The sequence below is a fragment of the Motacilla alba genome, chromosome 28, assembly GCF_015832195.1.
Source record: "Motacilla alba alba isolate MOTALB_02 chromosome 28, Motacilla_alba_V1.0_pri, whole genome shotgun sequence".
Taxonomy (NCBI): domain Eukaryota; kingdom Metazoa; phylum Chordata; class Aves; order Passeriformes; family Motacillidae; genus Motacilla; species Motacilla alba.
Window position 1 is genome coordinate 621,704 of NC_052043.1, and position 24,933 is coordinate 646,636.

The following is a 24,933-nucleotide window of genomic DNA, read 5'->3' on the forward strand; positions in this document are numbered from 1 at the left end:
CAGGGCTGGAGGAAAGGCTGAACCTGATGATCTGAGAGGGCTTCTCCAGCTTGGGCATCTCAATGACTTCACGAATCCAACCAAGCCGTTTGGTGCTCGCACAGAAAGCACAAAATCACTGCTCATCTCCCAGGCATCACCGGCCTTGTCCCGGCTGGCATCGCCCTCCAGCCTGTGCCGTGCCAAGGGCGACCCTGCCGCGCTCCCGGCGCCCTCCCTCCGTGCAGCCCGGCTGGGGAGAGCCCCGCTGGAAACCCGGAGGTGGCTGTGCCGGAAACCTGCTGACGGCCCCGCCGTGCCCTGCCCAGACCGGCTCCAAAATGCCCGCAGTTAACGCGGGAGGGATGCGCCCGTGGCCGGGGCCGCTCGGTACCGCTGCGAGCGGAGATTTGGCCCCCGGGCCCCGGCTGGTCCTTGCCCGCGGCGGGCACCGGCTCCGGGGGCAGCGCTGAGGGTTGCGAGGGTGGCAAACCGGGGGAACGGGGCAGAACCGGGGCTCGGGGCCGGTAGCACCGGGGCAGCGTCGGCGCGTCCGGCTGAGCCCGGGCGGGGCGGGACTGGCACCGGGAGGGACCGGGGCGGCACCGGGAGGGACCGGGGCGGGGCCGGGCGGCCCCGTCGGCTCCGCTGCGAGAAGCAGCCGGTGCCTCCTCCGGGGGAGCCGCGGACTCGTCCGGCTGCGGGGCGCGGGCGGCAGCGGCAGCGGCACCGGCACGCACCGGGGCACCGGCGGCGGCACCGGAGCGCAGCCCGGCTCGGGAGCGGGCGGGGCGGGGGAACCGGCCGGCTCCAAACCCGCCCCCCGGCGCGGGAGGAGGCGGTGGCCGAGCCCCCCCGCCGCGCTCCAGCCGAGCCAGACCCGAGCCAGACCCGCGGCAGCCCCGCGCCGCTCGCCCATGGCGACCCTCGGCCCCACGCGTGCCCCGGGCCCGGCACGGAGCCGCCGCTGAGCGCTGCGCACCGGCACCGGCGTCCAGGTAAGCGCCGCGGGCGGCCCCGGCTCGGCAGCGCCGGCCCCGGGCACCTGCCCGGCCCGGGACGCTCCCGCCCGGCACCGGGGGCGGCTCCGGGGGTCCCGGTGAAACCTCTTTGCCCCGGTTTTAACCGCTGTTCATTCCCCGCTGTTTATTCCCGGTTCTGCCACCGCCGAACGGGGCAGAACCGGAGCTTTCGGGGTACCCCGGGGATGGGGGAGCGGGGGGACCCAGCGCCGTGCCGGGGCCGGGGCGGCCTGCGCGGCCGCCGCAGGACTCGGCTTCGTACTTGGAGCCCGTCCCGCCACGCAGGAACACAAACACGGCGCGGGACGGCTCCGGGAGCGCGGGAGGGAGGAGATGGGTCCTGTCTAAATATTAGTTTAAGGAACGGAAGGATCTCCAGCCGGCACCGCCAGCCCCGTCACCTTCTCCCGGCCCCGGCCGCTCCGCAGCGCTGACCCCGTCCGGAGCCCGGCGGGGGCTGGGGGTGGATTTCCCCCCATCCTCCAGGGAGGGAATTTCCCCCTCTCGCCGCGGTCTCTCCGGAGGCTTTAACAAAACAAGGCAGACCTCGGGTGTCTTTATTGCACATATATGGTAGCTTGTAGCCAGCGCTGATTTAAATCCCATCCCCGCTCCGGGAGCCGATCCGCAACCCGGCGCTGGGTGAAGGGCACGGTTTATCCCGGCGGGAGAAGGGGCCGGTGCCTGTTGGAGGCGCCGTGGGAGTCCTGGATGCGTGCTGGGATCCCGGCTCTGAAGGCAGGATCCCAGTGGATCCCAAATCCATCCTCTCGTGCTCCTGGGCGCTCCCGGCTGCAGCGGCAGAAGCCTGGCGCAGGGCGGAGGAGCCGAGCAGGGAAGGGAAGCGGCGTCTCTGTGCCGAATTTTAGGGCGTGTGAGCTCTTGAATTTGCCTTTTACCCTTTGGTTCCGACCCAAATCCGCCGCGGCGGCGGCAGATGCTGCGCTGGGCTCCGCTCCGTGCTGTGGCAGTGCCGCGCTGTGAGCGCCCTCGGTGCCACCCTCGGGCTCCGCGCTCGTCCTGCGCCTCCATCCCCAGCAACTCCAGGGCTGGGGGAAGGATCGGACGCTCCTGCTCCCACAACCGAGGGTTTTTTAGCAGCGTTTGGTGTCGGAGGGGCGGCTCAGGCCGGTGCGGCTGCCGTGGCGCATCCCGCGAACGCCGGGTGCCCTCCCGCTCTGCCCGCGGGCGAGCCCCCAGCAGGGTGGGCACCGGATGGGCACCGGGGCAGAGCCTCTGCCAGGGCAGAGCCCGGCACCTTCCAGGCCGCGTGCTTGGGCTGGAAATACAAGGAGCGGCTCCGCTCTGCTCCGGGGGACACGCAGGGACAGCGGGTGGGCGCCCCCGGTGACCGTGCCAAGGGCGGGCAGTGCTGGGCCGGGTCCGGTGGCACTGGGTGCCCTCCCACGGCGCTGCCAGGAGTCACATCGTGCTCGGCCACCTCCCTGCTGGAGCCCCCCTGGGCTGTGCTGGGTGTGGGGGCTCCAGGGTGGGCTTCGGGGTGGATTTGCACCTTTGGGGGGTCTGCAGGGATGGATGTAAGATTTGCAATGTCTCCTTTTTGAGGCCAGGGCACCTCTCACGAGCCCTAAACACAGCCCAGCCGAAGGTGTGGCCAGAGCAGGTGTCACCTTGGCTGTCCCCAGTGCAGCGCGGGGGGAGGGTGGCATTGGGAGCCCCGTCTTCTCCCCACCCTGTCGTGCTGAGCCAGGCCATGCCCTCACGGGGGTGGCTTTGGGGGACACAAAGAGCTGGCAGCTGCCTCTCGATGTCACCGCTGCCCGTGGAGCGGCTCAGGGCACCCAGCAGGGCGAGGGAGATGCTGAGGGGAGGGGAGGAGGCCGTGGGAGGGTTCCCAGCAGCAGGTGAGGTAGTGCAGGGCTGGTGAGGGCTTCACTGGTGTGGGTTCGTGTCACTGGTGTGGGTTCATGTCACTGGTGTGGGTTCGTGTCACTGGTGTGGGTTCGTGTCACTGGTGTGGGTTTGTGTCACTGGTGTGGGGTTTTACTGGTGTGGGTTTGTTTCACTGGTATGGGTTTTTTTTTTGCTGGTGTGGGTTGTTTTACTGCTGTGGGTTTTTTTGTTTGTTTGTTTGGGGTTTTTTGGGTTTTTTTTGGTTTTTTTGCTGGTGTGGGTTTGTGTCACTGGGATCACCTGGCATCCCAGCAGCCACGGGATGGCCCAGTCTCCTGGTCAAGGTGAGCCACCTACTCCAGCACCACCATTAACGGCTTGGACTGGAGCAATCCCACCCAACTCAGATTTTTCCGGGATTTGGCTGGTCTGGAGTAGCATTTCCCTGTGAAATGTGGAGAAGAGGAAGGGCAGCTCCCCGGCTGTGCCAGGCGTGGTGCAGCCTTGCTCTGGTGCACGGAGCGAAGCCGTGGGAAGGGAAACACCACCAGCAGCTCCATTCCCATCTCTTCTCCCTCACAAACCCCAGATCTGGCTCACTCTGCAGCCCAGCATCCCGGAGCTAAATTGAAACAATCCCTTTGCCACCGCCGTGTTCTCCATGAAGCGTTTCCTCCTGCCCTGGCAGGCGATGCCCCTCGCCCCGGTGCAGCTTTCTGGGCTGTTTGCGTTTGGATGGAACCGCGTTTAATTTGTTTTCCCGCAGCAGAGGCTCCCTCTGAGCCGGCTCCAGGCGAGGGAGGCAGGGCAGCTCCGAGGGGTCGGCGGCCCCGCAGCAGGAGATATCCCAGGAGGGGAACTTCCTCCTGCAGCATCGCTCCCAAGCCGCAATCACCCAAAGCAGGACTTGCATTTTTCTCCGTTTCAGCAGCTTTTTTTTGCAGCACGGGGACCAGCGGTGCTTGGGCAGGGTGGTGAATCCCATCCTGGAGCTCTCCCGGGCTCTGAGGATGGAGCTAATTCAGGAGCAGGGTCCTGGTTTTGTGGCTCCAGGCTTTAGGGAGTCCCTTAATTAAATCCTGGCCTGGTTTAGAGGTGGTTGTAAAGCCAGCCCTGGTCCTTCCCAGTGAGAAAACCAACTTTGCTCCATGGTTGCCCCGTCTGGGTCTTGCTGGCAATGGCAGCGATGCAGAACTGGCCAAGCCCGTGGCTTGTGGGGTCTTTTTGCTTTTAAAAATGTTGATTTTGGCTGCAGGAGCTGCCTGGGAGCCCGGGGTGTATTTGTTGCTGCTGTTGTCGCTCCCACCAGGGCTGTGGGATTTGCTGGTGGCACGGTGACGCAGGGTAGACCCCCCCAGTCCTGCTGCCCTGGAGCAGAGCAGGGTCTGCAAACCAAAATCCCAAATCCTTGCAGGGTCCATCCCAGGGGTTGTGGAGGAACAGGCAGGGAATGCTCCCAGCAAGGTGCTGGGGTGGCTTCTTGCTTTTCCCTGGGTTTTTCCCTCCCTGCTGCCTTCCCAAAGCTGTGTCCTCGTGCAGCACAGGGTGGCCCCAAGGCCAGCCCAAACCTCGGGTGTCAACCACAGCACCTCCGCCGCTGAGGGTCCCAGCTGGGAACACCCATCCCGTCCTCCCCGGAGGGAAGGCTGGCCTCTGATTTAACAGGGCAGCTGCTGTCTTCATGAAGTGCTGTTGGCTTATTAAAAGCACATTTTTGAGGCTTAGCAGCTCCTCAGAGCAGTCTGGGAGGGACGGTGCCAGTGCTGGGGGAGGATGAGGGAAGAGCAAAGCCCCGCTGAGCCGGGCTGGGCACCGGGAGCATCACCCTGAAATGGGGCAAAACCCCGCCAGTTTGGGGTCCAGGAGAAGTTTAGGGAGGAAAAAGGAGAGGCTGGGGGGATCCAGGCAGGATTTGGGTGGTGTGACCCCTCCAGGCATGGGCAGAGCTGTGTCCTGGCACAGCAGGGCTCGTGGTGGGATCTCCCTGCCAGAGGAGGGATGGGGAGGAGAGGGGGGGGTCTGGCCCCCACCCATCTCCAGGAGCAGGTGATGGAATCATGGAATGGTTTGGGCTGGAAAGGAGCTGGGGCAGGGCCACCTCCCCCTCTCCCAGGTGGTTCCGAGCCCTGGCCTCGGACACTTCCAGGGATGGGGCAGCCCCAGCTGCTCTGGGCAGCGAATCTGAGGATGGTCGATGTATTCTGTCCCTGACCACCAGCCCGGGAGCTGCAGCAGGAGCAGCTGCCAACGCCGTTCCCACGGGCAGTGACAGAGAAATGCCCCGATCCCTGTTTTGCTGGAGTTCTTTGGCCGTGCCGTTACCTTCCAGCAGCTCTTTCCTGAATTTCGTGTTGCTCTGAGCAGCCTCCGGTCTGGCAGAGGTGCAGATTGTCCCTGCCCCTCGGCAGGAGTGTGGGCAGTGTCTGGGGGGCTGTGTTCCAGCTGTGATCCGTGCTTTCATGGCAGCAGGAGGAACCATCCCAACCTTTCACCCGCAGCTCAGCCGGGTCTGAGCTGGAGCCACGGCAGAGGCCAGCGGGGTGGGAAGGGCGGAGAGGCCACAGCTCTCGCCTCACACTGACATCCAGGGTGGGAGCAGAGGGAAAACTTTGCTTTTTAGGAAACCTTGTGGCTCTTCCCGGTGGAAAACCCCGTCCCTGAGGGCTCCCAGCAGGTTTTCCCTGCGGTGACAGGAGAGCTCAGGCCCGTGTCCGTCTCCCTGCCGTCTCCATCTCCGCATGCAGAGATCCAGCTGACCCCCCCTGCTGCCCCCTGGGGACCCTCCAGCTCTTCCCATCGCCTCCAGCCCCATCTCCTCCCCCGAGCATCTCGCAGCTCCGCAATCCCCCCGGCTGGAATCCCCGTTCCCAGCTCGCCGTCCGGGCTGGAATTCCTCCCCTGCTCGCTCTGCAGCAGCGCTAAGTGCTTCAATGTGTTGGCAGCGCCGCTGGAGTCGGACAGTAAATCCTGACGGGATCCCAGCCCCTGCTCCGGCCAAAACCCGCTGCGAGGCTTTAGCGCAAATTGGATTTGCAAACCCCGCTCGGCTCTCGGTGCCCTCGGCAAAGCGCCCTAATCCCCGGGACGAGCCGGCTCCCCCCGTGCGGCCGGGAGCCCGGGATGCGTGCGGGAGAAGGGAGGGAGCAGCGGGGAACGCCCGGCTCGGCTGCGGAGGATGCGGGGGGATGCGGGGGGATGCGGGAGGATGCGGGGGGATGCGGGTGGATGCGGGGGGATGCGGGGGGATGCGGGTGGATGCTCACCCCGCGGGGATGCGGCTCCCCCAGCCCAGCGCTCCTCCCTTTCCACCCTGCAGGAACGATCTGCTTCCCCGGGGATGAGAACGGGAACGGTTCGGGTGGGAGCTGAAGGGGTCGGGCCAGCACACCTGAGACATGTGGAAAAGGCAGAGGTGGAACCCCGGGGAAATCAGGAATTCATACCTGGAGTCCTTCAAGGTGTTTTTCCAAGAGGGAAACTGAGGCACCCTGCGGCACCGTGACACCCCCCCCCCCCCCCCCCCCCCCCCCCCCAAGGGATTTGGGGAATCCACAACGGAGGAAATCCTACAAAACAGGGAAGGGGAAAGTGGCCAAGCTGTGCCTCTGGCCTATTTCCCCCTCCTTGATCCCACCGAGGGCTTTTCCTTTCTTGGGAAAAAAGGAGATTTTGCCCCCAGCGCAGCCGTGGCAGCTCTCAGATACCAGCGGTGTCGAAACGGGCCCAGAGCAAAGCACATCTGGGGCCTGGGCTCCGTCTCGCTGCCAAAATTTAAGCTTTTAACCCTCTTTCCCGAGGCACTGGGATTGTTCAAACAAGCCACAGTAATTAGTTTCCTCTGACAAACCGCCCCTTTTTGGCATCGGGAGGTTTATTAATTCCGGGGAGGCGGGGGGGCGTCGCTTCGGATCCAAAAATAATTGACATTCAGAGCCCAGGTTTTGGCACGAGAGGGAAAATTTGGGCTGGAAAAGCAGCATCGGGCGTGCGGGAGATTGGCGCAGCAGCACCCAAAGGCGCCCAGCAGTGGGTGGGGGGTCCTTGGCTGGTGTTATCCCTGATTTCCTCCGTGGCCACGTTCTGGTTTTGGTGGGATTTCAAGCGGTATAATTTGATTTTCTCTGCCCTTCAGCGGACGGGATCTGCCCTGCGGGGAGTTTTCCTGCAGACATCCCCGCTCGGCTGAGGTGTTCCCCACCTCGAGCCACGCTCCGCTCCGCTGCAGCCCTCGGGCAATAGCCTGAGGAATTTTATCACTAATTAATCGCTAATTACTCACCTCTTCCCGTGAAGGGCGGCTCTTGCTGCTGCTTAGACCTGACGGAATCGGCTTAGGGAGGGTTTGGGGTTGCTGCAGCCGCGGTGACCTTGGCAGGGCTGTCACACCTTGAGGGCTCGCTGGGGACACCGGGCCGGGAGCACCAACTGGGAGCACGAACTGGGAGCACGAACCGGGAGCACAAGCTCAGAGCACACCGCCCATGCCCACCCCACAACGACTTCTAAAATGCTTTGGCTGCTTTTTGGCTGGGAAGGGAATAAATATCCCCGAAAGGTGCCGGGTTTAATGAGGTTTGTCACGGCTGGGGGGTGTCGGGGGGCACATCTCGGCCAGGTGTCCCCCCGGGCCCCGCGCAGACGCCCCCAGGTGTCCCCGAGCCGGGCTGGGTGACGCTGCAGGGAGCTGTGCCGCATCACTCCGCGCTCCTATCCCTGCTGATTTATATTGCAGCTGCATTCCCGGCCCCGGCGAGCGCCGGCACGGGGGGGGAACCGAGGGAAGCCGAGGCTGGAGGGCAAGCAGCATCATTACCTGCCCTTGCAGGGCTGAGCTGAGCCCAGAGGGGATGAACCGGGACTGAACTGGTCCCGGGCCGGTCCCAGCGGCGGTGGAAATCCCCGCGCTCGGCTCCGCGTCCCGCGGGATTCCTCCCGCTGCGGATCCCGCTAATTAATGACATGAAAGCCCACGCGAGACCTCCGGGGAAGGAATCAAAGGCTCCGCCGCAGCTTCCCAGGGCATGGATTTATCCCTGCGGGCCGGCAGCTCCCCCGCATCCCAGCGCCGCGGCGGATGGAGGCAGCGGGGACGCCCCCGGACGCGGTGAGACGGGTCAGCAGCGGCCCGGTGTCTGCCCCGAGGCTCCCGTGCGCAAACCCAGCCCCGAAACGGGTCTGGCTGGAGCTCCTGGGGGTGGGGAGAGACAGGGGCGTCTCTGTTTTGGGGCCATCGGAGCTGCGCTGCTGCTGGGATTTCCATCCCGGGGGATTTCAGCTCTCCTCGAGCAAAGCGGCTCGGCTCGGGCACAGGATGCTGTCCCCGCCGCGCAGGGATGGCTCAAGGTGCCCCTTTGCCCTGGCACAAATTGGGATTTGCCTCCCCTGTGTTCCTTTCCCTCCCGGAAGAGCTCTTGGACTCGTGTCCGGCGGGATTTGTTCTGTTCCTGTCGGCACCGTGAGATTCGGGAATTTGGGGTTTTGGGACAGGGCATCTCCTCCCCAGTGCGGGGTCTGGCCATGCTGGGGGGCTCTGGGGGTCCTGTGCCTGCTCGTTCCCAAAGCTGATGCCCCTCTGGGGTCAGGGGTGTGGATGTGGATGGGTCAGTGTCCCCAGATCCCTGCCTTGTCCTGCTGCCTCCTCCTTTGAGCTGGTTTGGCCCTGCCAAATCCAGAACGAGGGGAAATTTCAAACTGAGTTGGGTGGGACTTGGAACAGTCTGGGGTAGTGGAAAGTGTGGAAAGTGTGGAAGGTCTGGAAGATGTGGAAGGTGTGGAAGGTGTGCAAGGTGTCCCTGCCCGTGGCAGGGGTGCTGCTGGATGTGCCTACAATGCAAACCAATCTGGGATCCCGTGATTCTGTGGAATGGTGGGAATTTGGATGTGGCCCCAGCAAGAGCTGCTCTGTTGGATGGAAGCTCCCCAGGCCTCCTTCCCCAACCACGACTTGGCGTGGCCGCCACCCCCGGCACCGCTCCCGGCTCCGCGGGGCGCCCTGGCCCATCCATCCCCATCCCACCAGCTCGGTGGGGGAGGCTTCTCCTTATTATTTCCACCCTGTTGAGGGTGTGTTTGTTGCTCTCTCTCCAGCTGTTTGGAGAGACGTAAACCAAACCCGCCGTAATTCAGCCCGAACGTAAATGTCATGGCAGCGTGGGAACGAGGGCGCTCGGCGTGCTCAGCCTGGGGCTCTGGGGATGCTGGAGCTCCTCCTGCCCCACACCATCCCACCTCCCTCTCCTCCATCCCACCTCCCTCTCCTCCATCCCACCTCCTTCTCCACCATCCCACCTCCCTCTCCTCCATCCCACCTCCCTCTCCTCCATCCCACCTCCTTCTCCACCATCCCACCTCCCTCTCCTCCATCCCACCTCCCTCTCCTCCATCCCACCTCCCTCTCCTCCATCCCACCTCCCTCTCCTCCATCCCACCTCCTTCTCCTCCATCCCACCTCCCTCTCCTCCATCCCACCTCCTTCTCCACCATCCCACCTCCCTCTCCTCCATCCCACCTCCTTCTCCTCCATCCCACCTCCCTCTCCACACTCCTGTTTTCCTCTCCACTCTCCCACCTCCTTCTCCACCATTCCACCTCCTCATCCCCCATCCCACTTCCCTCTCCCTCATCCCATTTCCTTCTCCACCATCTCACCTCTCCCCAATCCCATCTCCCTCTCCCCCATCCCACCTCCCTCTCCCCATCCCACCCCCCTCTCCCCACCCCACCTCCCTCCCCACCCCACCTCCCTCTCCCCTCCCGTGGCTCCGTGCCCAGCCCCGTTCCCTCGCTGGGCTCTCGCTTCCCCCAGACCTTCCCCGGAGGAGCGGGGCTGCATCCCGGGGCCGGGGCTGTGCCTGGTTTGTGGTCGGCGCCCTTTGGGGGGGTCTGGGGGGCGCTGGGGGAGAGCTCTGGAGCTGCTGGGCTGGGTTTCACCGAGGCAAAGCAGAACCATGTGTCCCACACGCCGCTCTGGCTCTGCTTAGGGGAGTGGGAAGAGCTGGAGGGGGAGGAGGAGCAGGGATGAGCTGAGAGCAGAGCTGGGATGGGGACAGGGACATTTCCCCTCCTTTGTGCACCCACTTGCTGTCAAAAGAGCAGGAAAATCCAGCAGGTCCGCCTGGATCTGTTTGGGGCTTCTGTTTCCTTTCAGTGCTCCGTTTTGGGGCCACTTTTGGCATTTTGAGACCAGTTTGATCCGGGGGCACCCCCAGTCCTCCCAGGGCTGCACCTGCCCTGGCCAGGAGCGTTGGACACACCGATGCTTTTCGGGGAGGTCCAATCCCCCAGAAAGTATTTTGGGAGCTTGTGGTAAGTTTTGGGGGAGGTCTGACGCAATTTTGGGATGGTCTGAAGAAGTTTCGGGGAAAATCTGAAGGAATTTTGGGGACAGTGTGAGGAAGTTTTTGGGTAAAATCTGAAGAAGTTTTGGGGACAATCTGAGGAAGTTTTGGGGAAAATCTGAAGAAGTTTTGGGGACAATCTGAGGAAGTTTTGGGGAAAATCTGAAGAAGTTTTGGGGACAATCTGAAGAAGTTTTGGGGAAAATCTGAGGCAATTTTGGGGAAAATCTGAGGGAGTTTTGGGGAAAATCTGAGGCAGTTTTGGGGAAAATCTGAGGCAGTTTTGGGGAAGATCTGAGGCAGTTTTGGGGAAGATCTGAGGCAGTTTTGAGAGCAGTCCGTCTCTCCACCACCCTCATCCTCTCCAGGACAAGGCAGCCCCGTCCTGTGAGCCGGAGCTGCTGCTGGAGGAGCAGCCTCTGGAGCTGCTGCCCATGGAAATTGTTTAATTCCTGCGGGATGAGTCATGAGGAGCCGGGCTTTCAAAGCAGCTTGGCTCCCATGTAAGGCACTCAAATAAACAGTGTGTGGCAGGTGGAAGCTCTCTCTGATGTCCCATCGAGGCCTCTGTCTTTCCAAGTGCTTTGCCTTGCCAAAAATCCTTCGGCCACACCGTGGCTTCATCCATTCTTGAGGCTGGGCTCTGGAAAATAATGAATCAATGCCCGGAAACATGAATCGACGGGAAATTTATGGCACACTTAGAATATAATGTCTTTTGGGTCCTCTGCTTTGAAGTATCAGCACTGAAAATTTTGGCATCTCCTCCTTTCAACCCTTCAGCGAGGAGGATTTAGGGGAAAAAAAAAAAACAAATTCACTTTTGTCCCTCACCTCATGACTCTGTGAGCTTCAAGGAGTCTGTGGATATCAGGAACAAATCCCAAGGGTCTGCTGGAAAAACTGGGAGTGGGGTTGGAAAACAAGAGCGATGGGGAAAAGTGAGAGTGTGAAATGTGAGGGACACCAGAGAACCCCAAAAGCTCCTTTTTTTTTTTTTCTTTTTTTTTTTTTTTTCTTTTTTTTTGTGGGCAAAAAAACTGTCTGTGAGGATGGAGTTGCTGGATTTTGATTTATCAGGAAAAACAAGTGGAAACACCGTCATCCCTGGAAGTGTCCAAGGCCAGGTTGGACGGGGCTGGTCTGGGGCTTTTTAGAGCAAAAGAAACCAACAGCAAAGCCTGGAATAACTTTGTTGTTATTGTTTTGCACTTTGGAGCTGGGATTTGAGCCTTTTGAAAGGTCACAGGCGAGTGGGTGGGGGCCAGGATTTCTGGCTGCCGGAATGGGAGGCTGTTTTATGGGACGTGCAGCGAGGCTGGAAACGCTCTCCTAAAATTTTATGGGCCTGCAAGGAGCCAGAGGCCCTTTCTCAGGTGGTGGGATCGAGTGTCACAGCCCTGCTCCAGCCCAGCCTTTTCCTCCCCGGAGCGGGACAAAGGGGGCTGAGCCCCCCTGGGTGGTGGAGGCTCAGCTCAGGGGGGTGTCTGATCCCGCTGCTCATGGAATTCATCTCCCAAAATACCCAGCATCGGCTGTTAAAAGCTGCTTGTCCTCCTGAAGAGCAGAACAAAGTGTTCTTTCTCCCCCAAACCCTCCCCCGGGGCTGCTGGTTCTTCACAAACCCTTCGTTTGCACCGATTCTGCCCAGGAGCTAATTGGGTTTTCTCGGTCCTGCACCACCGAGCACCGACCCTGCTGCCCTGCTGGGAAGGGTTGGGATGCCAGGGAGTTTTCAGTGCCTGTTCCCTGCTCCTGCTCTTATTTCCAGGGTGAAATCTGAGCTGAAGGCACCTGATTATCGTGGAATTCCAGGATGGGAACTTAAATATCCAGTCCCACCTCCTGTCATGGGCAGGGACACCGTCCACTGTCCCAGGCTGCTCCAGCCTGGCCTTGGACACTTCCAGGGACCCAGGGGCAGCCCCAGCTGCTCGGGGAAATTCATTCCAGGGCCTGCCCACCCTCCCAGCCAGGAATTCCACCCCAACATCCCATCCATCCCTGCCTCTGGCAGTGGGAAGCCATTCCCTGTGTCCCATCACCATTCCCACTGTGTCCTGTCAGGATGACAAACGTGGATCTGAACACACCTGGCGTCCTCTATCATCCTCCATCTTCCTCATCATCCTCCACCATCCTCCATCCTCTATTCCCCTCCATCATTCTCCATCTTCCTCCATCATCTTCCATCATCATCCTCCATCTTCCTCCTTCATCCTCCATCTTCCTTTATTGTCCTCCATCATCCTCCATCTTCCTCCATCATCCTCCATCATCCTCCATCATCCTCCATCTTCCTCCATCATCCTGGCATCCTCCATCCTTCTCCATCCTTCTCCATCCTCCTCCATCTTCCTCCATCATCTTCCATCATCATCCTCCATCTTCCTTTATTGTCCTCCATCATCCTCCATCCTCCATCCTCCATCCTCCATCTTCCTTCATCATCCTCCATCCTCCATCATCCTCTTCCATCCTCCTCCATCCTCCTCCACCATTCTTTGTCCTCCATCCTTCTCCATCCTCCATCCTCCTCTGTCATCCTCCATCATCCTCCACCTTTCTCCATCTTCCTCATCCTCCTCCATCCTCCATCCTCCATCCTCCTGTATCTTCATTCATCCTCTTCCATCCTCCTCCATCCTCCATCGCTCTCCCACAGCTCTCCTTGGTTTGAAGGGATGAGGTCTGGTAGCAGACGGGGCTGGCACCCCCCAGTGCCCCCAGTGCCCCCAGTGCTCCCAGAGCTCTCCCAGCTCCCATCCCCAGTGCCCAGGCCAGCTCCAGACCCGCTGGGATTCCATCCTCTTCCCTCCTTATAAGGCCAAACGATTCTTTTTCTATCTTGGCATTGTTTACAGCCCCGTTGGAAATATTTAGACTCTGGCTGGGTCCTGCAGTGGTCCTGTGACCTGCGGGGGATCTCAGTGCTGGTGGTGGACAGGGAATTATCTGCACCCCGTAAAATCAGGGGGTGTGGTGATGAGGGGGCGGCCACAGCCCTTCGTGGTGTTTTCTACAATAAAAATAAAAGCAAACTTGTCAAATTCCAATTTAAAATAAACATTTGCTCCCACCCCACAAATTCTATTTGATAAATATCATAAAACTGTGGTGGAGTTTTTTCCTTTTCTCCTTTTTTCTTTTCTTTTTTTTAATGCCCCCCTGGAAAATTTATTTAAGAAGGAAAAAATATTTGGAGTTTGCAAGGAGCTGAAATAAATGCAGGAGCCAGGAGGTGGAAGGACAGGGACATCCAACCCATCAGAGCCAGGGGCTCCTCCTGCTGCTCCCTGCTTCCCAGGGGAACGTGCCAGGGGAGAGTGTCACAGCCTGGGGTGACAGGAGTGTCCCTGTCCTCAGCCACTGCCAGGAAACCTGGCTGGGGTGGAAGCCCACCTGCCAGGGCAGCTGTGTTTGTGGGAAGGGGTGGGATGAGGCCACCAGCTTGTCCCTGTTACTGTCACCTCATCCCCACTGGTGCCACCTCATTCCCAGTGCTGTCGCCTCATTCCCACTGGTGCCACCTTGTCCCTATTGCTGCCACCTCGTCCCCACTGGTGCCACCTCTTCCCCACTGGTGCCACCTCTTCCCCACTGGTGCCACCTCATCCTCATTGCTGTCACCTCATTCCCAGTGGTGTCACCTCATCCCCACTCGTGTCACCTCATCCCCATTGTTGCTGCCTTGTCCCCATTGCTGTCACCTCATCCCTGTTGCCACCACCAGCCCCAAGCCACCTTTCCCACGGCCACTCTCCCAGCCCAGCACACCCCTGGGCTGCCCCTCGTGCCTCAGTTTCCCATCTCGGCACCCTGCCGGTGTCGGGAAGGGAGGAGCTGGATCCGAGGGGACCCCAGGGGAAGGATCCCCCGCCCCACGCCTCAGGGAGGGCGGGGGGGAGGGCAGGGGCCGCGGGGGCTCGGGGCACGCATTAAGGATCTTTGTTTTGCCTGTTTTGCAGAGTTTCAATGTTCTGACTTGCTCTAAGATGAAGGTATGGAAGTTTGCAGCCATTGCATCGATGCTCCTCAGTTCCATGTTATCCATTTTAGTTTGTAGAGACATGTTCAGCGGAAGCCGGGAATTCAGCCCCTTGCCTTCCTCGCCGTCTTCCTCACGGGATTCCTCCTCCTCCTCTTCTTCTTCCTCCTCCTCCTCCTCCTCCTCCTCCTCGCTGCCGGCGGCTCCGCGGAGATCCCCACGGGCCCTGCAACGCCACGGCTCTCTGCTGGCCCAGTGTAAGCTCCTGCTCCTCCATCCCGGGGTCACTGTCCCTTCCCCCAGCCCCACAGATCCCCCAAATCCCTGTGGGGTCATTCCCTGCCCTCTCCTGCATCCAAACATCCCCTTTAGGAGGGTTTGAACAAGAGCTCGGGCACCAGGCACCAAACTTTGGTGTGAATGCAGCAGCTCTCCCCAGAGGGAAACTCAAACAGCTCAGTTCCTGCAAAGCTGCTTTTATTCCCTTCCAAATGGCTCTTTTTTGGTGTTTTTTTTTTTTTTTTTTTGTAATTTTTTTTTTCCATGCTATTTTTTACAAATGGAAAATGTCAAACAGGAGCTGAAGATGAGGGCACGGCAGCAGCTCCCCCTGCTCACCCCTCAGTGCTCCCTGAGGGCTGGCAATCCCCACGTGTTTGTTTTGATTCCAAACCAGAGGAACTGCTCTTTTTTTTGGGGTGGAAATCTGGAAATCGATGACAAGCTGTCAAACCACGCTTTCCTCTGTCTTTCCTGTGCCTCCTGTGGAGCTGAGCTGGAATAACCCTGGATTTAGGGCTGGGAAGGGGGATGTGGGTGTTGCCAGCAGTTTGTGTGTTGGCTGCTGGCCCTGAGGTCTCAGGGGCAGCCCCTGGGGCTCTCAGGCCGCAGTGAAACAGTGCAAATAGGAAATTTATTTGGGATTCTCCCCAAATCCACCTGCCCAGAGGGACCTCCATCCCGGGGGACCCACTCCAGGGAATTTTCCTTCTGGGGGATGTCCTCCCACCTCAGGGAACTTCCATCCTGGGGATCATCCGTCCACCTTAAGGTACCTCCATCCTGGAGGATCCTGAGGTTCCCAGCCATGGAGGATCTCCCCTCTCAGGTGGCCTCCATCCAGGTGGGTGCTAACCCACCCTGGGAATCTCCATCCTGGGAGTCATGCACCCCAAGGAACCTTCTTCCTGGAGGAGGTTTACCCACCCCAGGGAGTCTCCATCCTGGGGGACGTCCACCCACCCCAGGGAATCTCCATCCTGAGCTTATCCACCCACCCCAGGGAATCTCTATCCTGAGGTTATCCACCCATCCCAAGGTGCCTCCATCCTGGGCTTATCCACCCATCCCCAAGGCACCTCCATCCTGGAGGATCCCGAGACCCTCATCCATGGAGGATCTCCCACCTCAAGCCACCTCCACCCACCCCAGCAACCCCCACCCGCCACGGGGACACGCCGCTAACCGCGTCCCCTCCTCTTGCAGACAGCGCCTTGCTGGAGAGCTACACGGAGGGCGAGATCCGCCAGCTGATCTCGGCGCTGGTGGAGCGCTACCGCCAGGCCATGAACTCGGGCGGGCACGAGCTGCCGCTGTTCCCCCGCGCCGGCAGCCGCCGCAAGCGCGCCCGCGCCCGCCACAAACCCTGCGAGCTGCGCGAGCTGGAGGTCAGCGTCAGCGAGCTGGGCCTGGGCTACGAGTCGGACGAGACCGTTCTGTTCCGCTACTGCAGCGGCACCTGCGAGGCCGCCGTGCGCAGCTACGACCTCTCCCTCAAGAGCATGAGGAGCCGCAGAAAGATCCGGAAGGAGAAGATCCGCGCCCGGCCGTGCTGCAGGCCGCTGGCCTACGACGACGACGTGTCCTTCCTGGACGCCTACAACCGCTACTACACCGTCAACGAGCTGTCGGCCAAGGAGTGCGGCTGCGTGTGACGGGGCCACCCGGGCAGAGGGACCGGGATGGAGGCTGGAGCGGCCGGAGGAGGAGAGACTGAGCCGCTGGCGCGTCCCTCGGTGTCACCGTCACAGGACTAGAGACGAGGCCGCTGCCGTGGCGGGTCGGAGCGGTGACGGCGGCTTGAGGCTCTTGTCCCCTCCGCGGGTGGCCCAGCGGTCCCTGCTGAGGTGACAGCGGGCGTGCAACGCGCACGGGGCGCGTGCAGCCCTCGGCGTGCGCAGGCTGCGCTGCGTGTCACCCGTGTCACACGTGTCACGCGTGTCACAGGCTACGTTGCCTGCACGGGCGTGGTGCAGCGCAGGTGTCTCTGGCATGGGGGACACACACGTGCCAGGGGTTCTGTGCCAGGGTGTAGCACAGGGGTGTGGCACAGGGGTGTGGCACAGGGGTGTGGCATGTGCAGGGGGTGTTGTGAGCAGTGCCAGCGCTGTGTGGTACTGGACAGGATGTGCTGCACACTCCGGGTGTGTTTTGGGGTGTGCTGCACACTCTGGGTGTGTTTTGGGGTGTGCTGCACACCTGGCGTGTGTTTTGGGGTGCGTCACAGGTTCGGGGTGCATCAGGTGCCCTGTGCTGCCCCAGGGTGGGAGCTGAGTCTTTCTCTCTGTAGTTTTGGGGTTTTGTGACCACCCTGAGCTGCTGGGGGAGGTGCAACCGCCCCAGATCCCGGTGCCTGGGGACACAGAAACGCCGAGAGCGGCTCGTGTGTGGCTCTGACTCCCTCTGGCTTGTGCCCCTTTTGCCATCGTCTCATTCCTGCAGCCCTGGGGCTTTTCTTCTTAAAACTCGGGATAATCTGAAGTAACTGGATTAACCTCCTGTGCCCCCGCCACAGGCAGCTGGGCCAGAGCCCGGCCACCGCCAGGGAGGTGACAGAACCTCCCCAGGGCCACCAGCAGAGCCGTGGCGCTCGGCGGCGTGGGCAGGAGCATCCCTGGTTTGGCGTCTCCCAAAATCCCCCCGGCTCTGCCGGGAGCATCCCCCATCCTCTGCTCGGGGCTGGAATCCTGCGGGAGAGGGGACTCGGGCCTGGGTTTGGCTCCGCTCGCATTTACAGCAGTGTCACTGCTGTTTACTCTGCGGGGAAATAAATGAGCCCGCAGACTTTCACATTCCCTGGGCAGGCTCGAGTTGTTGCCTGGGATTGATGGGTTTTCTCCCCTTGGCTCCCTTCCCAGAAAAAGCAAATCATAAACAGAAGGAGAATATTGGTGTCATGTCCTGGGCATTAACCAACGTGAGGGAAAACACTCCGTGTGCCACCCCCCCGGCGGCCTGGCTCCTCTCTCTGGACAAACAGGGGGGAAAATCCCTCGTGCCTTCATCCCGAGGAGGAGGAGGAGGGCTGCTGGTGGTGATCCCAGCTCAGGAAAGCAGGATGGCATCCCTTAGGATGGGATGGGGTCGGAGCAGCATCTCCAGTGCTGGACCAGCCACATTCCCGACCTCCACGCAGGCCCAGGCTGGTGGGGATTTTTTTGGTTCCTTCCTTTTTATCCAAACGCAGCTCTTGGCTGAGCGGAGCCAGGGTGTAGTGGAGGAATATAAACACCATCCTTCAGCAGGGCTGGCGGCCCAGGAAGGCAGCCTGGACTCTGTAACGCGGAGTTTTCCCTGGATTTTGGGAAAGGGAGGCAGCCGCGGGTGTGGGGTGTGAGAGCTGCACCCAGGAAATGGGAGCTGAGAACGGATAAACTCCACCCTCCAGGTGCAGCTCCCGAACCGAGGTGTGAGTTTTCAGCCCTGCTTTTTGGCTGGAAATGAGAAAAGTGGCCCAAAATAATCAGCTGGAGGATGGGAATGGCAGATGGGCAGCGGGAGCTGTGCTGGGCTCGCTGTGGATAAGCGGCTCACTCGAGTTTAAGGAAAAAAAAAGCACCCAAATCTAATAATAATAATGATAATAGTAATAATAACTGTCCTCTCAAGGGCTTGGGTGCTTTCCAGGTCTCGCTGCTATAAAACTAAAATTAGTTTTGTGGCAGTAAGGGAAAAGGAATGGAAGCAGAGCAGGGAAGGTGGTGTGGAAGCAGTGCAGGACCTGGTGCCGTGGAGGAGGATTTGGAGCAGGAGCTGCCTCTGCTCGGTGTTTGCACCCTGGTTTGGGGCATTTTTTGGCAGAACCCAGGGATTTAGGGTGCCTTGATGGTGGGCACCCACCCGAGGGACCCTCCTCTTGCCAGGGTGGTGGTGGAAGCAGCAGGAAGATAAGGGAGCAGCAGCTCGTGCTGGGACATCTCAGCTGCCAAAATCCCCCATTCCCAGTGCAAATCCAGCTTGGAGCCCCCAAAACCAGGAGGAAAACCTGACTCAATGCGATGGTGTGTTAAAACCAGCAGGAATAGATCCAATCCATCATTTTTTGTATTTTTTTGTTTTGTTTTTAATTTCCCCCTGCTGGCAGTGCAGCTCCGGCCCGTGTGGAGGGGATGTTCCCCATCTGCCTCACGCTGCTCCTGCTGGGTTTTTTTGGGAACAGCTGGGATTTACAGCCACAAAAAACTCCCCGATGGGGTGAGCTGGGGCATCGTGGTGTGGCCAAAAGGATGGGTTCTGCTTCCATGTCTTTTTCAGGGCTCCTCCTCCTCGTGGAGCTCCTCCAGCTGTCCCGGTGCCATCCCGCTGCCAGCCGGCCCTGGAAATGTGGTTCCAATAGAAAGGCTGAGGTTTCCCTAATGCTTTCCATTTCTCCAGCCCCCTCTGCTGAAATAGGAGCTGGAGCTGCCCGGAAGAATGTCTACAATGCAAAAAAAAAAAAAAAAAAAAAAAGTGGAAAATTCCCTCCTCAAAGCCCCAGCAGAATCTCATCTGGCTCCTTCCGCAGCATCCCGTGTGCTGGCTAATATTAATATTAATATTAATAATAATGACCAGCGTGCAACAGCTGTTGTGGGGATTTTGGGGTTGGGTTTTTGTTTGTCTGGGGCTGCAGCTCCTCCCGGGAGAGGAGGGTTTGAGGAGCAGGAGGTTTGGAAGCGCGAGGAGATGTTTAAATCGATGCTGGTGCTTGTGACGGCGCAAAGTCCCAGGGTCGGGCTCTCCCAGCCCTGCCACGGTGAGTTCTGGGATTTCCAGGGGGTTTTCCATCAGGACACGCCGTGCTTGGGGAAGGATCCACGCATCCCACAAACCCCTCGGGATCCCGTTCGCTGCCAGGGCCTCGCTCCCAATTTGGGATCCGCGGGGGGGAAATCGGGTCCGACATCGCGGTTTCCACTCGATGGAAGCGCTGGAATGAGGGAATGTTCTGGGTTTGAAGAGCTCCGGGACCCTGCTGGGCAGAAAGGATTTTCCCAACGGATCAAGAGAAATGATGTTTTGGTGGGATTCAGAGCCCGTGGTGGGTTGGGAACGGGGCTGCCACGTGTTTTCCTTCTGGGCTAAACAAAGCGTGGCCTCGAAGGGGAGGCCCAAGAGAAAGGGGGGGAAAAGGGGAAAGGAAATAAAAGAAAAAGGAGGAAAAGGGGGGAGAAAAAAGAAAAAAAAAAGGGAAAAGGGAGAAAGGGAGAAAGGGAGAAAGGAAAAAGGGGGGGAGGAGAAAAAAGATAAAGCGGGGGAAAAGATAAAGGAGAAAAAAAGGGAAAAGGGGAAAAAGGAAAAAATGGGAAGGAAGGGAAAAAAGCAATTAAAATGAAATGGGGGAAAGGAGAGAAGGTTAAAAGGGGAAGAGGAAAAAAGAGGAAAAGGGCAAAAAGGAAAAATGATAAGGGAAAAAGAGGGGGAAAGGGCAAAAAGGAAATAAAAAGAAAAGAAGGGGAAAGAGGCGAAAGAGAAAAGGGGGAAAAGGAAAAGCAGGGGGGAAGGAAAAAGGGGGAAAAAGGAAAAAAAGGAAATAAAAGGGGGGGGGAGAGGAGAAAAAAGGGGAAAAAAGGGAAAAAATGAAAAAATAGGGGGAAAGAAAAAAAGGAGAAAAAGGAAAAAAAAAAGATAGAAAAGGGGGAAAGTGGGGAAAAGGGATTCCTGTTCCAGCACCATCCGGATTTTGCTGTTCCCCTCCGGAATCGCCGGGCCCGTGCCCGGCTGCAGAAGTGGATGCAATGCATCTGTATTTTGGATACTGCTATTTATTGGAAGTAACTTATGTTATTTATTTAGATCCCAAAGCGCCGCCTCCCAAACGCCTCCCACGCTCGCTCCCTTTTTTATGTTATTTATTGACCCCGACGGTGCCAAGTGCAGTTTACATTTATTACATTTGTACCATTTATCCTGAACCTTGAGGGGGGTGGGGGAAATAAAATAAGATAAAATAAAATGAAATAAAAAGCTGTTTGATATTATTTTTTTTTTAGACAAACCTGAACTCGGGTGTGATCTGTTCCATCCTCGTGGCATAGTGGGAATAAAGTGAAGGATTTTTATCGGTTTCTTCTCTATCACAATGGTTGAGTGATGGTCAGACCCCACAAGGAAAAGGGGAATTTTGGTTTTTCGGGGGAAAGACCCAGAAATAATCAGCTTTGGCCCTTCTGGGAAAGAAGCTTCCAACTGTGGCTCAAAATGTGAAAATTCTGAGGAAATCAAGTGAAATGGGAAGGGAAAGGGGAAGGGAAAAGGAAAGGGAAAGGGAATAACCTCTGTCCTCTAACACCACCAGTCCTAGCCCAGTCTGTCCAGAAAAACAGAATTTATTTTGATTTTCACTCCAAAATAGGCTCAAACCTGGCACCGGAAAATGGAGAACAATGGGAGGGAGTGGGGGGGGAGGAAAAAAAAAAGGATAAAAGGTTTATAGGATTGTTTTGGGGAATGGAAAAAAAGGTCTGTTTATATTCCCCCCTCATGCCACCCAGAGGCCTGACAGCCATGGCCGAGTCAAACATTCCCGCTCCCAGCTCCACTTTGTAAATATTTTAGGAAGAATCTTTGGAGAGCCATAAATCTCCGGCGCGCGCGCTCCAGAAACACCGAGGAAACCCCAAATCCCGCTGCCAGCCCGTCCAGAATCAAACCAATGAACATCGAAAAAATGGAGAAATTAAAGTTTAGTGATCCGATGGGAGAGGGCTGCTTGGAAAACCTGACTCCTCCAAAAGCACACAAAAAAAAAGAGAATAAAAAGAAATTTAAGGGTGAAAACGGCGGTCGCGGGGAAAAAATGTGAAGCTGGGAAGCGTTGGGATCGTCAGGGATGGGTTTGGGTGCAATTCCTGGGAAATGAGGTGTGTGTTGTCAACTTCCACGGTGACAGTGGCAAGTTTTATATGATATAATTACCATTACGACGTGCCGTGGGTGTTCCCTTCTCTTCCCATTGGTGACCTCATCGAATATTTCAAAGCAGCTCATCTGCACTAATGGAGATTCCCTGGGCCAGGGCCTCCCCACCCTCCCAGGGAAGGATTTGTCCCAACATCCCACCCCAAACTCCTCCCGAGGACGGGTGAAGAGGCCTCGAGCACCACGGGGGGACAGGGAGAGGTTGGTTCTTTGCCACGGCCGCAGCGGATGGATCCTGCTTTGAGCTTGGCTGGGATGTAAACCAGCCTTTGTGCCTAATTACCACGCCTAATTAGCTCCAGCTGAAAACGTGGACGGTCCGTCTGCAATTAAAGCCACAGAGAGAACTTTGGGACAGGTTTGAGGTGGTTTGGATGGGCAAGAGATGCGAATTCCAACAGGGCGTGGAAGATCTCACATCCCAGGCCTTCTCTGTTTCCTGGGGGTCTCCTGTGGCCAGGTGTCTCCTGCAGGCTTGGGAGCACTCGGGGGGCACTCATTGGCTTGGGAGCACTCGGGGGACACTCATTTGCTTGGAAGCACTCGGGGACACTCATTTGCCTGGGAGCACTCGGTTTTTTGGGAACAAAAAATACCCCATGGCCTGAGGGATGGGTTGTAACTCATGGTTTGCTCACCCCGAGCTGACCTGGCCATGAGAAGGAACCAGAGGTCCAACATTCTGCCTAAAAAACCCCATACTCAAGAAACTTCCTGTCCTTTCCCCGCTACAAGTGGCCTAAAAATTTGAGTTTCCAGCCCCAGGGGAAGCCTGAAGTGGCAGGACCCTGGAGCAGCAGAGAAGAAACCTCAGGCAGGCGGGTCGAAAATTCAAGACCTTCACAGCCCTCAAACCAGGACCACGAGGAGCTCGAGCTCAGCAGGGTTAATTAACACAAACGAACCAAACGAGCAAGCGGGGGGGAAGTGGTGGGAAGCTGTCCCAGAGCCGTGGGGTGAGGATTGTTCCCCGTTGGGGACGTGACGTGAGGGATGGCTCAGTCCCGAGGGCGAGTCTGGAGCGGGGACAGGACAAAGAGCTCCTTGGGGTGGTGGACTTGGCAGGGCTGCCATGAAGAGTTCTTGTTTTCTGAAGAATGCTCTCTCTAATCCCCAGGCTGAGGACAAATGACTCTGTGTTCTGGAGGAGCTTCCTGGTTCCTGCCCTTCCTGACCCGATGGAGTGGGAGGATGAGCTCTGGCCCAGGTGAGCTCAGGGAGGAGCAAGGGCTGAGCTCCTGGAATGCACAGGATTCACAGAAGTCACAAAATTGACAGAATTCACAAAATTGACAGAAGTCACAAAATTTACAGGATTCCCAAAATTCACAGGATTTTCACAGAAATCACAGGATTCACAAAATTCACAAAATTCACAGAAATCACAAGATTCACAGAAATCACAGAGTTCACAGAATTCGTGGAATTCACAAAATCCACGGAATTCACAAAATTCACAAAATTCACAGAAATCACAGGGTTCACAAAATTCACAGAAATCACAGGATTCACAAAATTCAGAAAATTCACAGAATTCACAAAATTCACAGAAATCACAGAATTAATAAAATTCCCAGTATTCACAGAAATCACAGAATTCACAGAATTCACAAAATTCACAGAATTCCCAGTATTCACAGAAATCACAGAACCACCGGGCTGGAAGACACCTTCCAGACCATCGAGTCCAACCCGTGCCCAGCACCTCGCCAAACCCTGGCACCCCGTGGCACCCCAGGCTTTGTTGAACACACCCAGGGATGGGGACTCCAGCGCGTCCCGGGCTCCCAGCAGGACCAGCCGCCTGAAACGCCCCCGCCAGGAGGGACCCACGTTGCTTTGGAAGCTTTTGTTCGCCTTTAAAACCCAGCAGGGAAGGCTCTCAGCTCTTTTTTTCCTCTCTGAACGCCTTCAGCATCCACTTTTCTCACTCCGTGGCTCAAAGAACGTGCTGGAAAACGCAGCCACGGGCGTGGAGGGCAACCCTGGGCATTTCAGAGGCAGCTCCAGAAATCCAAAAATCTCCCTGCCATCACCCCCGGCCTCTGCAGGGAGATAAAATATTCCCAGCTAATGGGTTTCCATATAAATACGAGGAGCTGCCCTCCCCACCAGTTTACTCAGGGCCCTGACCCCTGTCTGGGTTCACTGGGAAGCTGTGGGAGGTCCCCAGGGTTTCCAAAGGAGAGGGGGACACCCAGGAGCTGATTGATGGACCCCAGAGGGGCTGCTGGAGGGGAGCAGCGCGGGCCGGGGGTTTCCAGGAGGTTGAACAGCTCAGGTGGATGAAGGGTGATTTGTCAGTTGTCTGCCCTGGGTCTCCACCAAAAAAAACCAAAAAAAACCCAACCAAAAAGTGGCCAAAGGCTGAGAAACATTCAGGAGGTAAAACCACAGCTGGCCTCGGGGTTCGAAGGGTGGAGGCTCAGCTGTGGCTCTGGTGGCAGCCAGCAGTGGGTGAAGCAGCCCTAAGAACCCACGGTGGCCACCTCGTTCTTCTGCTCCGTGGAGCCCCCAGAGCTGGAGGGGACCCACGGGGAGCTCCTGCCCAGGCTGTGGCTCCATCTGGCACACCCCGGGTGCCACCCCGGCTCCCAGCCCAACCCGGGCCCCAGCTGGGCTCCTGCGGCTCCTCCCGACGGCTCGGCTGGATCCCAGCCCTGTCCCTCCAGCAGCTGCCCCCAACGAGCTCCAGATGGGGGGTGGGCGTGCAGGGGCTGCTCGGGGGGGAAGGAGGAGGCAGCTGGGGCTGGGGCTGCTCTGCTTTTATCTGCCTGGCTTTGTTTGTGGGGAGGGAGCCGGCGCCTCTGGCGAGGGCACCCCTCCAGGAGCCCTTTGACCGCTGCCACGCGGAGCCCCCCGCTTCCAGCAGCCCCCCAGCACCACCAGACACGGCTGCAGAGCTCGAAGGGCGGCCACCGGTTCCTGGGGAAGCCCCCAGAGCGTCCCCGCGGGCGGCCCAGCGGCAGGGAGAGCGCGGGCTGCCCTGCTCACGCACCTCCCCGCACAGGTGGGGACCCAGAGGTGCACTCCAAAGGCTCTGAGAGCCATCCTGACTGGAATCCTCCCGGGGTGAGGCTGGCACAGCCCAGCTGGGGCTGTCCCTGGAGCTCTGGCAGTGCCCAGGGCCAGGCTGGAGCAGCCTGGGACAGCGGGAGGTGTCCCTGCCGTGGCAGGGGTGGCACTGGATGATCCTGAAGCTCCCTTCCCATTCCATGGTTCTCTGCTGGGAGGCTTTTCCCAGCCCTCAGAGCTCCTCGAGGCCCTGCTGTGGGGATGAGGGGCTCAGGGTTGGGGGCTGCAGGGTAAAATCCCCCTGGGGCTGCAGAGGTGCCCTTGGCAGAGCTCACCTGAGCTGCCCGTGGGTGTCCTGCTCCTGGAGAGCTCTGCTGGATTTGGGACGGGCTGGGAGGCCAAAAACCGGCAAGGCTGAAGCCCCAAGTGCCAGCAAGATGGGGCTGGTGTGTTTTCCCTCACACCGATGGATGACTGGGCTGAGGGCAGCCAGCATCTGCTCAGGGTTATTTACTGCCTTCAGGAGGCGAGCTTTATTGGGAATTATTTTTGTCTTACC

The 24,933-nt window shown here is 58.7% G+C and overlaps 1 protein-coding gene across 3 annotated transcripts; it reads left to right on the forward strand.

Moving 5' to 3' along the window:
- Nucleotides 1-840: 840 nt before the first annotated feature.
- Nucleotides 841-19,611, forward strand: NRTN (neurturin). Of its 3 annotated transcripts, none has more exons than XM_038163964.1 (3): nucleotides 841-977; nucleotides 14,161-14,437; nucleotides 15,666-19,611. In XM_038163964.1, the coding sequence occupies exons 2-3, from the start codon at nucleotides 14,188-14,190 to the stop codon at nucleotides 16,112-16,114; spliced, it is 699 nt and encodes a 232-aa protein (XP_038019892.1). In that variant the 5' UTR covers nucleotides 841-977; nucleotides 14,161-14,187; the 3' UTR covers nucleotides 16,115-19,611. The 3 variants fall into 3 exon arrangements, with proteins under 3 accessions (XP_038019892.1, XP_038019893.1, XP_038019891.1); XM_038163965.1 differs by having other exon boundaries at nucleotides 902-977; nucleotides 14,252-14,437; XM_038163963.1 differs by lacking the exon at nucleotides 841-977 and adding an exon at nucleotides 6,973-7,959.
- The last annotated feature ends 5,322 nt before the right edge of the window (nucleotides 19,612-24,933 follow it).

Bases quoted from the DNA above. Each gene is read 5' to 3' on its own strand.
- NRTN (XM_038163963.1), top strand. From the start codon at position 7,930: ATGGAGGCAGCGGGGACGCCCCCGGACGCG. The intron at 7,960-14,160 runs GTGAGACGGGTC...CCTGTTTTGCAG, and splicing joins CGGGGACGCCCCCGGACGCG to AGTTTCAATGTTCTGACTTG. The intron at 14,438-15,665 runs GTAAGCTCCTGC...CTCCTCTTGCAG, and splicing joins CGGCTCTCTGCTGGCCCAGT to ACAGCGCCTTGCTGGAGAGC.